The sequence below is a fragment of the Schistocerca serialis genome, chromosome 5 (genome assembly GCF_023864345.2).
Source record: "Schistocerca serialis cubense isolate TAMUIC-IGC-003099 chromosome 5, iqSchSeri2.2, whole genome shotgun sequence".
Classification (NCBI taxonomy): Eukaryota; Metazoa; Arthropoda; class Insecta; order Orthoptera; family Acrididae; genus Schistocerca; species Schistocerca serialis.
In genome coordinates this window covers 833,033,784-833,046,679 of record NC_064642.1, presented here as the reverse complement: position 1 = coordinate 833,046,679, position 12,896 = coordinate 833,033,784, and the positions used below count along the sequence as shown (strand labels likewise).

Here is a 12,896-nt window from a genome sequence, read left to right as displayed (position 1 = left end):
AGCCTGCTTGATCGCTACATCTGTCTTCAGTCGAGCGCATATGGGAAATCGTCGGATGACACCTCCAGCGACATCTAGAAACAGCGTTCACTGTCTGAAGGAAATCTCCTCTGTTTACAAGCCGAGGCAGTCCGAGCTTTCCATAAAGTCGAAACTGAGCAACGGCGAATGCGTTTCTAGGCAGGCGGCAGCAGCAGCAGCAGCAGCAGTGTGGAACGCGGCGCCGGCCCGCTCGCGCTCCTGCTGCTCAGAGCTGCCCAGCTCAGCTCCGGCGCGCGCGTCGTTTAGGCCCTCTGCGATTGGTGCCAGAGGCCGCACTCGTGTATACATAAGCGGAAAACGGTGCCAGCCCCGACGGTCAGTGGTTTTACTCCTGATGACAATGGCGGAGAATGCCATCTAAAGCTCGAGAATTTTATTCTAGTTGACGCTGCTTGAAAATCGAGAATATTTTTTTCAGACATACCACCGCACGAGACTCCGTCACTATACTGACCGACAAAGTGCAACAGGCGTGGCACTCCATTTCACAAAATGACATACGACATCTGTACGGCACGTTTGCAAGCTTACACTCAACATTCTGGCGGTTACACCCGTCTTAATGTACCAGCATTTCACATTTGCAATGGCTTTTCACGTGCTTACATTAACGTATGATCTTGCGATGTTAATCACTTGTACACTGAAGAACCAAAGAAACTGGTGTACCTGCCTAATATTCTGTAGGGCTCCAGCAAGCAAGGAAAAGTGGCGCAACAGGACGTGGCATGGACTTTACTAGTGTCTGAGGTAGTACTGGAAGGAACTGACACCATCAATCCTGCAGGGCTGTCCATAAATCCGTAACAGCACGAGGAGGTGGAAACCTCTTCTGAACAGCACGTTGCAAGGCATCCCACATATGCTCAATAATGTTCATGTCTGAGGACTTTGGCGGCCAACGGAAGTGTTTAAACTCATAAGACTGTTCCTGGAGCCACACTGTAGCAATTCTGGACGTGTTGGATGTCGCATTGTCCTGCTGGAATTGCCCGAGTCCGTCGGAATGCACTATGGACATTATTGGGTTGAACTGATCAGACGGAATGCTTACGTACGTGTCACCTGCCAGAGTCGTATCTGCACGTATCAGAGGTCCCACAGCACTCCAACTGCACACGCCCCACACCGTTACAGAGCCTTCGTCAGCTTCAGAAGTCCCCTGCTGACATGCAACGTCCATGGATTCGTGGGGTTGTCTCCATACCCATACTCACCCATCCACTGGTTACAATTTGAAACGAGACTCGTCCGACCAGCCAACATGTTTCCAGTCATCAACAATCCAGTGTCAGAGAGTAAAGCTTTGTGTCGTGCAGTCATCAAGGGTACATGAGAAGGTCTTCGGCTCCGGTTCCAAAAACCCATATCGATGATGTTTCATTGTTGAACGTTTTGTGTTATCGCGAAATAGGGGAGAGAGTGTCACTGAATTGATAACAGAACTTGGGGTGGACATGATTAAAACAAAGGCATTTTTCGTTGGTGCGGAATCTTCTCACGAAATTCCAATCATCAACTTTAGTCCTCCGAATGCGAAAATATTTTGTTGTCACCGACCTATACAGGGAGAAATGATCATCACGATAAAATAAGGGAAATCAGAGCTCGTACGGAAAGATATGGGTCATCGTTCTTTCCGTCCGCTATACGAGATTGGAATAATAGAGAATTGTGAAGGTGGTTCGATAAACCCTCTGCCAGACACTTCATTGTGATTTGCAGAGTATCTATGTACGTGTAGATGTAGACGAGCTTCGGTGCATTCTGGAAGAGTTTCCGGTCGCTTAGAGTGCAGGAGCTCACACTAGTGGGCCACACTGGCAGTGGGGGATCATCCTGTCTCAGCGGAAGACTCGTGTCCTCAACAGCAGAAGGAGTGAGAGCTCAGCTGTTAGTAAACTGTGAGTGGGTGCTGCCCTCAGCTATCCACCTCTCACTATCCTGCTGCGTGTATTCTCCAAACACATTTCTTCAATCGAAATATATAGCCACTGGTATGTCTGCAAATTTCCAAACTTTGCTCTTACAGTGGGAACGCTGTGCGAAGCCCAACAAAATCTCCAGAATTTCCGACAAACAAATCTGGAAGTGGGAACGGGAGACCCTGCTTTCCCGTTTCCATATACGCGTATCTCATTGGCGGGTACATCTTTATGGTTAGAGCTAGAGAACGGACTTTCAGATCCCTCATCGGAAGAGCACATAGGCTCTTTCTGTGACTAGCGAGAAAACTCTGAGGCCGGCGCCTTTTACATGTCTGGGAGGTATTCTGATTCAAACTTCTGCTTGATGATTCCAATTTACACTCCACGCTCGTTGATGTTTCTCTTGTTTTTTGGTTTTCTGCCAAGTCTTTCAAGTCTCACTTTGGGACGAGTAATGAGGAGCATGATGATGAATATATACAGGGCTACTCCAAAAGGAGAAACAAACTGAGCCGTGCTGCGGCTCGCGTTTCCGCCGTTGACAGGTTGGCGTCGTGTATTCGGATTGTGACCTCTCGTTTTCTTAGTTGCGTTCACTGGCGCCACTACATTTGCTCGCTTTCTCTGTCCGTGAGTGACAGCAGCGGCGTTTATCGATAGCGAGTACTGTGGTACTATCTTTCCGGGTCGTCGCGTGTCGGAGTTCGGTTGAGATGGAGGACCAGTGAGGCCCGCACAGCACGCGGTCTTGCCGGGACAGCTGGCAGTACATGCACTACCCGACGGAAGGGTGCGGTCGCGAGAGTGCACGACCACGCCGAGGACCGCATTCAGCGAGTTTAAGTTGAATGGATCGTTAAATCCGAGCAGTGAAGCCGTCACCATTGTGTGTGTGTCCGTCCGCCGAAGTGACCTCACGGTAACAAGCTGTCACTTTTTCATTGGTACTGGGACGTTTGCCTTGCCTGACTTGATCGAGAGCGACCGTTGGTCGGTCGTTCGGTCGGTCCTCTCAACGGGCGGCGTGTATTTGGTCTTCCGACGGCTTCTGGGTACTCTGTGTTTGTGTCGACTTGTAATTCGTCCTTGTTGCTCCACAGTGACTGGTTTTAGTATTGTTTGAGTTGTTTGTGGAATTGTTTTCGCGGATCCGTGTGTATCTAGTGTAGTTTTGAATGAGCAGTCATTTTAATGCTGTCTGCGTACTGGACTCGTGGAGGCAATTTGTTTTGATTACCTCGGATTATTCTTGCATTTGAACGTGTTGTCTTGTATAATATTTGTCGTTTTACGATGTCGAGGGTGCAGTCCGCCCGTCTGCCTGGCACGGGTTATTCTGTCGTGTGTTGGGCATCGGACATCAGGCAGATTTCGGGAGAGTGTTGGTCTTGCGTTTCACCGTGACTGGTTTGGGTTGCCGTCCTCTTAAGTGAGTATAACACTGGTCTGCCTGTCTCACCTTACGTCGACCATCGCGGATGTGCCAGGTGAGTGGGTGGAGCGGTACAACTATGCTCGGACAGACTGGGACCGACTCGTGCAGGTGTTCAGTCCTCCTGAGTTCGGGGAGGGCATAGGTAATGTTGATGAAGCTGTGGAGGAGCTTGTGAGCTCCGTGCAAACAGCCATCACACTATCTGTACCTCGAATAGCGAGATACATCTGCAGGGAGTCCACCCCGTGGACCCCTGAATTGACTGTGCTTAAACGATCGGTCAGAAGGGCGCGAAGCAACTACCAAAGGAGCTTTGCCCACGACGAACGACAATACCACCTGCGTATTTATCGTCGTCTGAAGCAGAGATACAAGGATCAGTTAGACATTACAAGGCGCCAATCCTGGGAAAGATTTGTGAACGATCAGCTGGGAACAGACCCTTGGGGAGTTCCCTACAAAATCGTTCGAGAAAAAATTAGATCGCCCATGATGCTGTCTACGCTGCGTGCTGGGGATGGTGACACGACCAAGAATTGGGAAGAAACAGCAAGATTGCTGTTGGACACATTACTCCCAGATGACATCGAGGACCAGGACTCGCACGAGCAGCGAGAAATACGTCAGGCGCTCTCGATCCCGTATCTTAACGATACAAACGTGCGCCCTTTCTCAGCAGAGGAGGTAGAAGCAACCATCTACACCTTTGCAGGGAAGAAGGCGCCGGGTTCTGACGGGATCCCTGTGGAGATCTTACAGGGACTCGCACACTTGGTCGCCCCGGCATTAAGTCGTATTTACAGCGTCTGTTTACAAAGGGGCTATTATCCACTACAGTGGAAAACTGCGGAAGTAGTAATTATCAGGAAAGGCCCGGATAAAGATCCAACGGTGCCGAAATCCTATCGGCCTATCTGTCTGCTGGATGTAATGGGCAAAGCATTTGAGAAGTTGCTGGCTGACCGTCTCCAGAGTCATCGAACTCTGCATGGTATGCGTGATAGGCAGTTCGGATTCCGAAAGGGTCGCTCCACCCAGGATGCGATCAATGAGATTTGCCGAATTGTTCACTCTGCGACATCAAAGTATGTCCTTGGCATAATGATAGACATCTCAGGGGCCTTCGACAACCTGTGGTGGCCGGCACTCTTCTCTCGCCTAAGAGAGATTGGGTGCCTGCAGCTGCTGTATGGCTGTCTGGAGGCCTACTGTGATGGAAGGACTGCTAATCTAAATCTCTGATCTAAAAGGGTATCCCGTGGTTGTCCCCAGGGATCGGTGTGTGGTCCCATTTTCTGGGATATTAACATGAAACCTTTGTTGAACGTCCTGCAGGAAGAGACTGCAGTTCTGGGAGTCGTTGCTTATGCGGATGATCTCGCAATTCTAGTAGAAGGTGACACTCGCAATGTGATCGAAGACCGATCACGACTGGCTATTGAACTGTTAACCAACTGGTGTAAGAAGACTAAAATGTCTATTGCACCACAAAAATCGCTATATATGCTCTTGAAAGGCAAGTTGAATAGGGACCCAACAGTCAGAATTAATGGCCAAGCAGTAGATATGCCCGTTACCTGGGGGTATATTTAGATGAGAATTGGAGTTTCATTCCGCATATAGAGCAAATAACGACAAAGTCCTTAGCTCTGTTCAATAAGATAATATCAATTGGACAAAGAAGGTTCCATCTGCCGTCAAAGGCAATAAATATGTATCACAACAGTATATTGGCACCAATAGTAGGGCACGCATCCAGTGTGTGGGCCCACAGGCTAGCTTTGGTGCGGCCTGCCGCCGCTGTCAGGCGAATACAGAGGAACGTTCTGCTGAGATGCATCGGTGCATTCAGCACAAGTCCAACAGGTGCACTGTTGGTAATTATGGGTCTATGCCCACTAGACCTAATAATAAGGCAGCACGCAGCCTTCTACTGGCTGCACAAACAGAACATTGAAAGGGTGCAAAATATAATGGGCATTCCTCTGATAAGCGTCAAAGCCATTCGTGAAAGAGTGCTTGACATCTGGCAGGACGAATGGGATGGGTCCACTACAGGCCGCAGAGTCCATGGGTTTCTACCCACTGTGAGAGGAAGATTAAAGAACAAGATAATAAAGCCCTCACAGGGCCTAGTTCACTTCCTTACAGGACACGGTCCCTACCCCACGTACCTGCACAGAATAGGGAAAAGGCCAACACCGGAGTGTGACTGTGGTGCCCACGAAGGATCGCCAGAACACATAGTGTTCGAGTGCCCAATATATGAACAGGTTGTCTCAGGGGAGAGGCAGCTTCTGCGGACTAGAAATGTTAATGAAATATTAACAGAAAGCGAATTGTTCAGCAATTTCGCAAAATTGGTTAACAAAATCTCAAGGGAGGCCCAGCGAGCCTACCTTGGGAGAGAGTAAATGCGCTTAAGATCTAATGCGCAATTGTATATGTGTAAATATTATGTTTGTTTAAGTGTTGACTTATAGTAGTGAGTAGTTGTAGTTAGATCAGCATGGTGGTGGGGGGAATAAAAGAGTTGCATAAATGGAATGGTTTCTCTAGTAGTAGCGGCCCGCCTCCACGTGGCTAGGGACGGGCAACTCTCTGGCAGGATTCCAGAGAGGCTAAGAGGCCGATAATTCACAAAAGGCAAAGTTGCTTAATAAATATAAAGTATGCAGGCACTAATAAACCACTTCTGTAATGCTAATAGTAGAGATAGTCAGTCTTAGTACGCCCACTCAAAAGTATTAGAAAGTGGGTTATGGATGGTTCATAAATTTGGGGAAAAAAAAAAAATTGTCTCACCTTACTTACGTTTGAGGAACTTTCCCAGGTCGATCCTTGGAGCACTGTCTGTGGATCACTCCTTTCTTTATTTGGTCTGATTGTGTGAAATGTTTGAAAAATATTTTGTTTAAATTATTGCTATTGCTTGTGGCCTTCAGCTGACAAATAATTTTTAATTCTTTCTTAATAAGGCCTTCAGCCATCAGTGTAGCTTGTGTTACAGTCAATTTTGTTTTAAATGATTGTTTTTAAAAAATTATTTCCTTAAATAGAGTGTACGTTTTACTGAGCAACCAACGGTAACCGAGTAAGGCGCCGTGCACGCGTTTTGCTGCCTTCCCTGCGTCCCGTGTTTCACAAATTACAAACGTTGTTACTTCCAAAGTACAAAATATAGAAACGCAACTTGAGCGTTCCTGGAAAGAGAAAAGTTCAATTTTTTTGTGCCTTCAGTGTGAGCACCACATGTGTTACACGGCAAGTAGGGAAACGGCGGCTCATTCCCTGCCACACACGAAGCGGCTGATCTCTCGTTACCGAATCCACAGCTTTTACGTCACAAGACATGAGGTCTGGAGACACGGGAGGCCACCAAGTTGGTCTTCTGCTCCTCTCCTTCTCCTCCGAGCCAACGTGCCAGACCCCACACCTTACGACTTTTATCTGTGGCGTTACGTAAAAGACCGCGTTTTTATCTCGCCTATACCTGACACTCTTGAAAGTCTGCGACATTGCATTGTTGAAGCTGTGAATTCGATAACGAGAGACAAGGTGCTTCGTGTCTGGCAGGAAATGAGCCACCGTTTCGATATTTGTCGGGTAACACGTGGTGCTCACGTTGAAAGCATCAAAAATTGAACTATTCTCTTTCCAGCTACGCTGAAATTGTGTTTCCATCTTTTGTAGTTTGGAATCAATTAATGTCTGAAATGTGTTCTTTCTTTTCGATTAGCCTCGTATTATTTTACTAGATCAAACTCTCGTCATTCAGCAACCATTAAAGTTAATTATCCGAATGAAACGGCTGGGTCCTCCGACTACAAGAAATAGGCGTGACGTCTGATGAGTTCGGGGTCTTATCAAATAACACTTTGCTATGTGAGTGGCAGCTAATTTTTCAAGTAGCCCGTTAGCTCCGTGGCGGTAATCAGTCATTTTATGCTATCCGAGGCGATACATCCAGCATCAGTCTCATCTGCAAACGCACGGTCCCCGGTGAGCGAGAGGTGGTGCTCGCAGCACACCCGGCTTGTGGCGAGTGTTGCGGAGCCCACTCGCAGTGCATTCGCTCGTGTCCTCCACATACGGAATGTGATAAATATTTATTTATTTATTTATTTAACCTGGCAAGATTAGGGCCATCAGGCCCTCTCTTACATCTAACCAGGCATTCTACTTATTTTACATTCATATGTTTAAGTAGGGACGTTAAACTACATCTAGTACAAAAAGTGAAATAAACAATTAGAAAGGTACACCTGGAAAAATACATACATATAGAGTTTATATTCGGAGATCATAAGTGCTGTTATAATTAGACATTATTGAAGAGACAGATTTTAGATAGGAGTGCTGGCAGCAGGAAGTATGAGGGAGACTCATGGTGAAGGGAGGAGAGAGACATGATGAAACATAATTAAGGAAATATAAAGGAAAAGAAGATTGCGTGGCTAATAGAGATAGATGAAGAGGAAGGCATCTCAGGAGCAAGATAGGAGACGCTAGCTTTGCTATTTGACAGATGAGAGGATTGGCCTTGTACATTAATTTTGTGGAGAACTTTATGAGCATGATAGTAGTAAATGCTTCAACTTCTTCTTAAAAGCAGCAGGAGACTGAATTTTGCGCAAGGTAAGGGGCAGTTTGTTCCAGAGGCGGACAGCGGCAACTGAGAAGGAGTTTGCAAAAGTTTTTGTTTTGTGAGTGGGCACAGTTAGGATACCAAATAAGAGTGACCTCATGTTTCGATTATGATGGCATGACAGGTTTTTAATCTCTGAAGCAAGGTACTGGGGTGCTTGCGCGACGAGGAGTCGGTGAAGTAGACACAGAGTGTGGTAGTCACGCAATTTGTCCGGCCGCAGCCACCCTAGCTCGGAGTATGAAGCACTAACATGATCATATCGGCGAATGTTGCAGGTGTAACGCACACAGGCATTCATGGTTAGCTCTAGCCGTCTTTTGTTTTCACTACTCATGCCTTGTTGAATCACATCACAATAGTAGAGGTTCGGTAGAACGAGTGCTTGCACGAGCTGGCGTTTCAAGTCCTGTGGAAATATGTTCCGAAACTTTTTGAGAGCATAGAGACAAGCAGACGTCTTTCGGCACACTGTGACTGTATTCTCCGCCCAGTTGAGATGCTCATCCAAAGTTACACCCAAGTTCTTCACTGTTTTCTGGTATGGTATTGGAGTACCGTCGAGCAGAATAGGAGGTAGCCGTTCGCGGAAATCTGAACTTATTAATTTCTGATGGGCTGTTAAGATTACTTGCGTCTTTTTTGCATTTAGTTTAAGCCCCAGGTTTTTCGCCCATGTCACTACTGAAGACAGATCATCATTCATCTGAGCGATTGCAGTGTTTACATCTACAAGTCTGACGCTTAGGTAGAGCTGGAGGTCGTCGGCATAGAAATGATATTTACAGGAGGACAGAACCGACGAAATATCGTTGACATATAAAGAAAACAAAAGTGGTCCTAAGACTGATCCTTGTGGCACTCCCGAGGAAACATGTTTCCAGGAAAATTTTTCATTTACGCAGACAACACATTGCTGTCTGTCTTTTAAGTAGCTTTCAAACCATCTCATTGCACTATCAGAGAAATTAAGCTGTTGCATTTTTCTGAGAAATATGTCAAAGTTAACAGTGTCAAAGGCTTTGCTGAAGTCCAGTAGCGTCAATATTGTTGCCTTTCGATTGTCGATGGCATATTTCAGGTCATCAGTTACTTTAATTAGAGCAGTGTTTGTGCTGTGATGTTTACGGAAACCGGATTGAAATTTGTCATATAGGCTGAATTCATGCAAATGTTCAGTGATTTGACCATCAACAATATATTCGAGTGCTTTGGAAACAGCAGGCAGTGTGCTAATTGGTCGGTAATCACTAGGCAGTTGCGGGTTTTCGATCTTAGGGACGGGTCGAATTATGCTTCTTTTCCATGCAGTGGGGTATATTCCGTTCACGAGGGAAAAATTAAATATGTCAGTTAAGACAGGTACTAAGATATAGGCAACATTCTTAATCATGGTTATACCGATACTGTCGTTGCCTATTGCATCAGAAGAAATTCTCATTATTGCTTTTCTTACCGTATTTGTTGTTAAATGTTTTAGATGGAAGGTATCGTTGTTAGTTATCCTGTTTGGGGATTCTTGTGGACGGTAATTATCAGCCGTGCAGGTACTCAGAGCTTCAGAGAAGAATTCATTTAATTCGTTAGCTGACACATGAAAAGTAGTTTCCGATTTTGCCTTTCCGACCCCCAAGCTACGGAGAGTCTTCCATAGAGTCGTGGGCGTCAGATCGCTGCATACAAGGGAGCGAGCGTGCCTGATTTTAGCATTGCGAATGCATTGTTTCACTCTGATCCGTAGCTTTCTATTTTCTTCGAAACGCTCGGGTTTCGGATCTGCTTTGAAACGCCTGTGGGCAGCATCCCTATTAGTCATCGTTTGACGTAATTCAGCTGTCAGCGATGGGGCAGGAGATTTTCTTACACGGACTGTGCGCACAGGTGCATGTTTGTCATAGGAGCAGTGAGTTTATCACCAAGTTCATTAATTTTGCCGTCGATTGTAGGTTCTCTGATTATTTGATGCCATGAGATTTCTGAGCAATCGGCTGTTAGAGCATCAAGGTCAATACGTTTCATGTTCCTACAAGTTATGTAACGCGATTTGATCCTTGGGGGCTGCACAGAGTAGGCCAGAAATATTACATCATGTGCTGAGAGGCCAGGAGCCGATGTTTGACCAACATCTCTTACTTTGTCAGTCTGTTTCGTTGCGATTACGTCTATAAGAGTATGACTGTGCGCCGTATGGTGTGTAGGTTGTAATGTAAGAATGTTCATGCTATTGCAACTAAACAGATTATTGCGGAGGGAGTGTCTCTTAGCAGGTCTATGTTCAAGTCACCCATTACGATGACATGTTCGTATTGACACTGAAGTGAATGTAATTCCGACTGGAAGGAACTCATTGAGCTTATTTTTGGTGGCTTGTACACGACGCCAGTCAAGAATTTCCGACTTTGTATATTTATTTCAATGAACATGAATTCAGCCTCTTTTTCTTCAGCAGGATTTGACGTACATAAGACTTTCGCTTTGAGATCTGTTCGTATATACGCGCCGACCCCGCCACCTCGCTTCTTTGATCTGTCTGCCCTAAGAAATGTGTACCCGGAAGCAGTAATTTGGTTTCATGTTCTGTGGAAACTGATTAACTTTCTGCATCGGCCACAGGATCCAAAACATGGTATTTTTCACTGAGAACGTTACGAAAAGTGTGCGGCACAGTGGACGTTATTTTGGGTAGTGTGAGGTGACGAGATGGCGGACAAAGGCCGCCAAGCCAAGCGGCAGGGCGCTGCTTTCCGCGAAGCAGCCGTCGCGGAATTGGCGCCAACCCCCTCCTTCGGGGAGGGAGGGATTTTGACTGAACAGAGAAACCACTGGAAGGCACTAGGTGCGGAATGAAGAATCCAAAATTACGAATGATTAGTTTAGTGAGCGACCAGGACTAGTAACGAGTCTAAAAAATAAAAATGCTGTTATTCGGAGAGCCATATTTTATACGAGTAATGTAAGTCAGTATTTGCAACAAGGGAGGTAGCCTGAGTGGTGGCGGGGAATCTGGCGAGCGCCGATCGACCCATTTCAGTATCGTTCAGCTAAGTTGGAGGCAGACGCCGAGCAGCGACAGCCGCTGCGAAGGATCTACCGCAGGAAGGGGGCGTGCCCCAGGCGCTCGGCGGGACCGGCCAAGTTTCGTGGGAGCCGAGTACCACACACGGAAGGGTCTCTCGGACGAGCTTCGTAAATAATTTACTCTTTATTTATTTAGCTGTCGTATTATTTCTGAGATGCTTTTCATCATAATTCGATAATGCGTTTTTTAAATTAAATATCGACGAGTATTTACTGTGCCTTACGGTACGACAGTATCCTAACTTGCCACTATACTATTCGGGAAGTCGAGTCATTGCTTTGAGGCAGACACGAAGAAGAGCGGAACTTGTATGTCTCGTTTATACGTAGTAGGGCCTAATGCTCATCCCGATATTGAGTATTTAATTCATTTTTATCTTATTCCGGAGTCGCCAACTGACTATCGACGGGGCCTCGGTTGCACTGTTATAAGAAGCTGAGGAACAGTGAGGAAAAGCACCGGAGGCGCTTAGATAGTAAAGGGTGTGGTACAGCGAGGGACAACCGTCCACGCTCGGCAGCGGCGCCCAGTCGCGTGTGAGTCGCGCCGCGCGCAGCACACTCACCTTTGCCGCAGGTGGGCCCCGTGAAGCTGGTGGCCGAGCAGTCGCAGATGAAGCGGTTCCAGCCCTCGGAGCAGGCGCCGCCGTGCAGGCACGGCTGCGAGCTGCACTGCGCCTCCTGCGCGTGGCACGACGGGCGGATGGCGCCTGCGGCACGCGCGATACGTCAGCGGATCTCACAACACTGCGCCCTCTAATCAAACTCATCAAGCGTGCTGCCTCACTTCTCACTAAACAATACCATACAATTACTTAATATTCCACACCAGACATTAATACACTTCGCACAGGCGCACTTTGTAATGAAACTGGTCAGTGATGCAGTCTCACTGTTTACTAAACGATGCGATATACAATACGATACATTAACATATGTCACATACCACCCTTTTCTGCATATACATTCGTGATGTGCATATAATTTACATCACCTTCATATATATCGATAGAAAGTATGAGTACGTGTGTAGATGGTATTTAACTCAAATTTCTGTGCCTATTTGGTATTTCTTCGTATAATTTATACGTTTACAAATTTTTGTTGTTAAAGTAACATTTGTAATTTTTACTCTTATTGTTTACTGAAGAATTTGTAAACATTCGAAGAATGTACGTTACGAATGAAGTGCTTTTATTAATATTGTGATTACTATCTTTGATGAAAGTTCTCTCAGCCGGCCGAAGTGGCCGTGCGGTTAAAGGCGCTGCAGTCTGGAATCGCAAGACCGCTACGGTCGCAGGTTCGAATCCTGCCTCGGGCATGGATGTTTGTGATGTCCTTAGGTTAGTTAGGTTGAACTAGTTCTAAGTTCTAGGGGACTAATGACCTCAGCAGTTGAGTCCCATAGTGCTCAGAGCCATTTGAACCATTTTTGATGAAAGTTCTTTGGTGAAAACTTTTAGAGAGAGTGTTTTCATTAGCAGCATTTACAAGTTGTATACTGGACCTAATGTCGGGGGAAGTGGGTGGGTGTGTGACTAGCAAACACAACTGTTAATAAAATGTGGAAAAACGAAACAAATAGCCTGCGTCTTTTCATTTCAAAAATGTATTTGAAACGAACACAGCCCTGAAAATGTACTTGCAAGCGTGATCGACTTAACAAAATAACTGAGTCAATAACAAGAATCAGTGCAATGGAAACCCAACAGAAGATAAGTGAAACATCATTTTTCATAATTTCAATTCAAATTCGCGGACA

General features: G+C 46.2%; 1 protein-coding gene across 5 annotated transcripts in view; it reads right to left on the bottom strand.

Moving 5' to 3' along the window:
• Positions 1-12,896, bottom strand: part of LOC126481546 (neurexin-1) — a 2,075,559-nt gene that overhangs the window by 383,593 nt on the left and 1,679,070 nt on the right. For all 5 annotated transcript variants that reach the window (XM_050105375.1, XM_050105377.1, XM_050105378.1 and 2 more), the window contains one exon: positions 11,698-11,841. In XM_050105375.1, the coding sequence (XP_049961332.1) occupies positions 11,698-11,841 (144 nt within the window). The remainder of the gene's footprint in view (positions 1-11,697; positions 11,842-12,896) is intronic.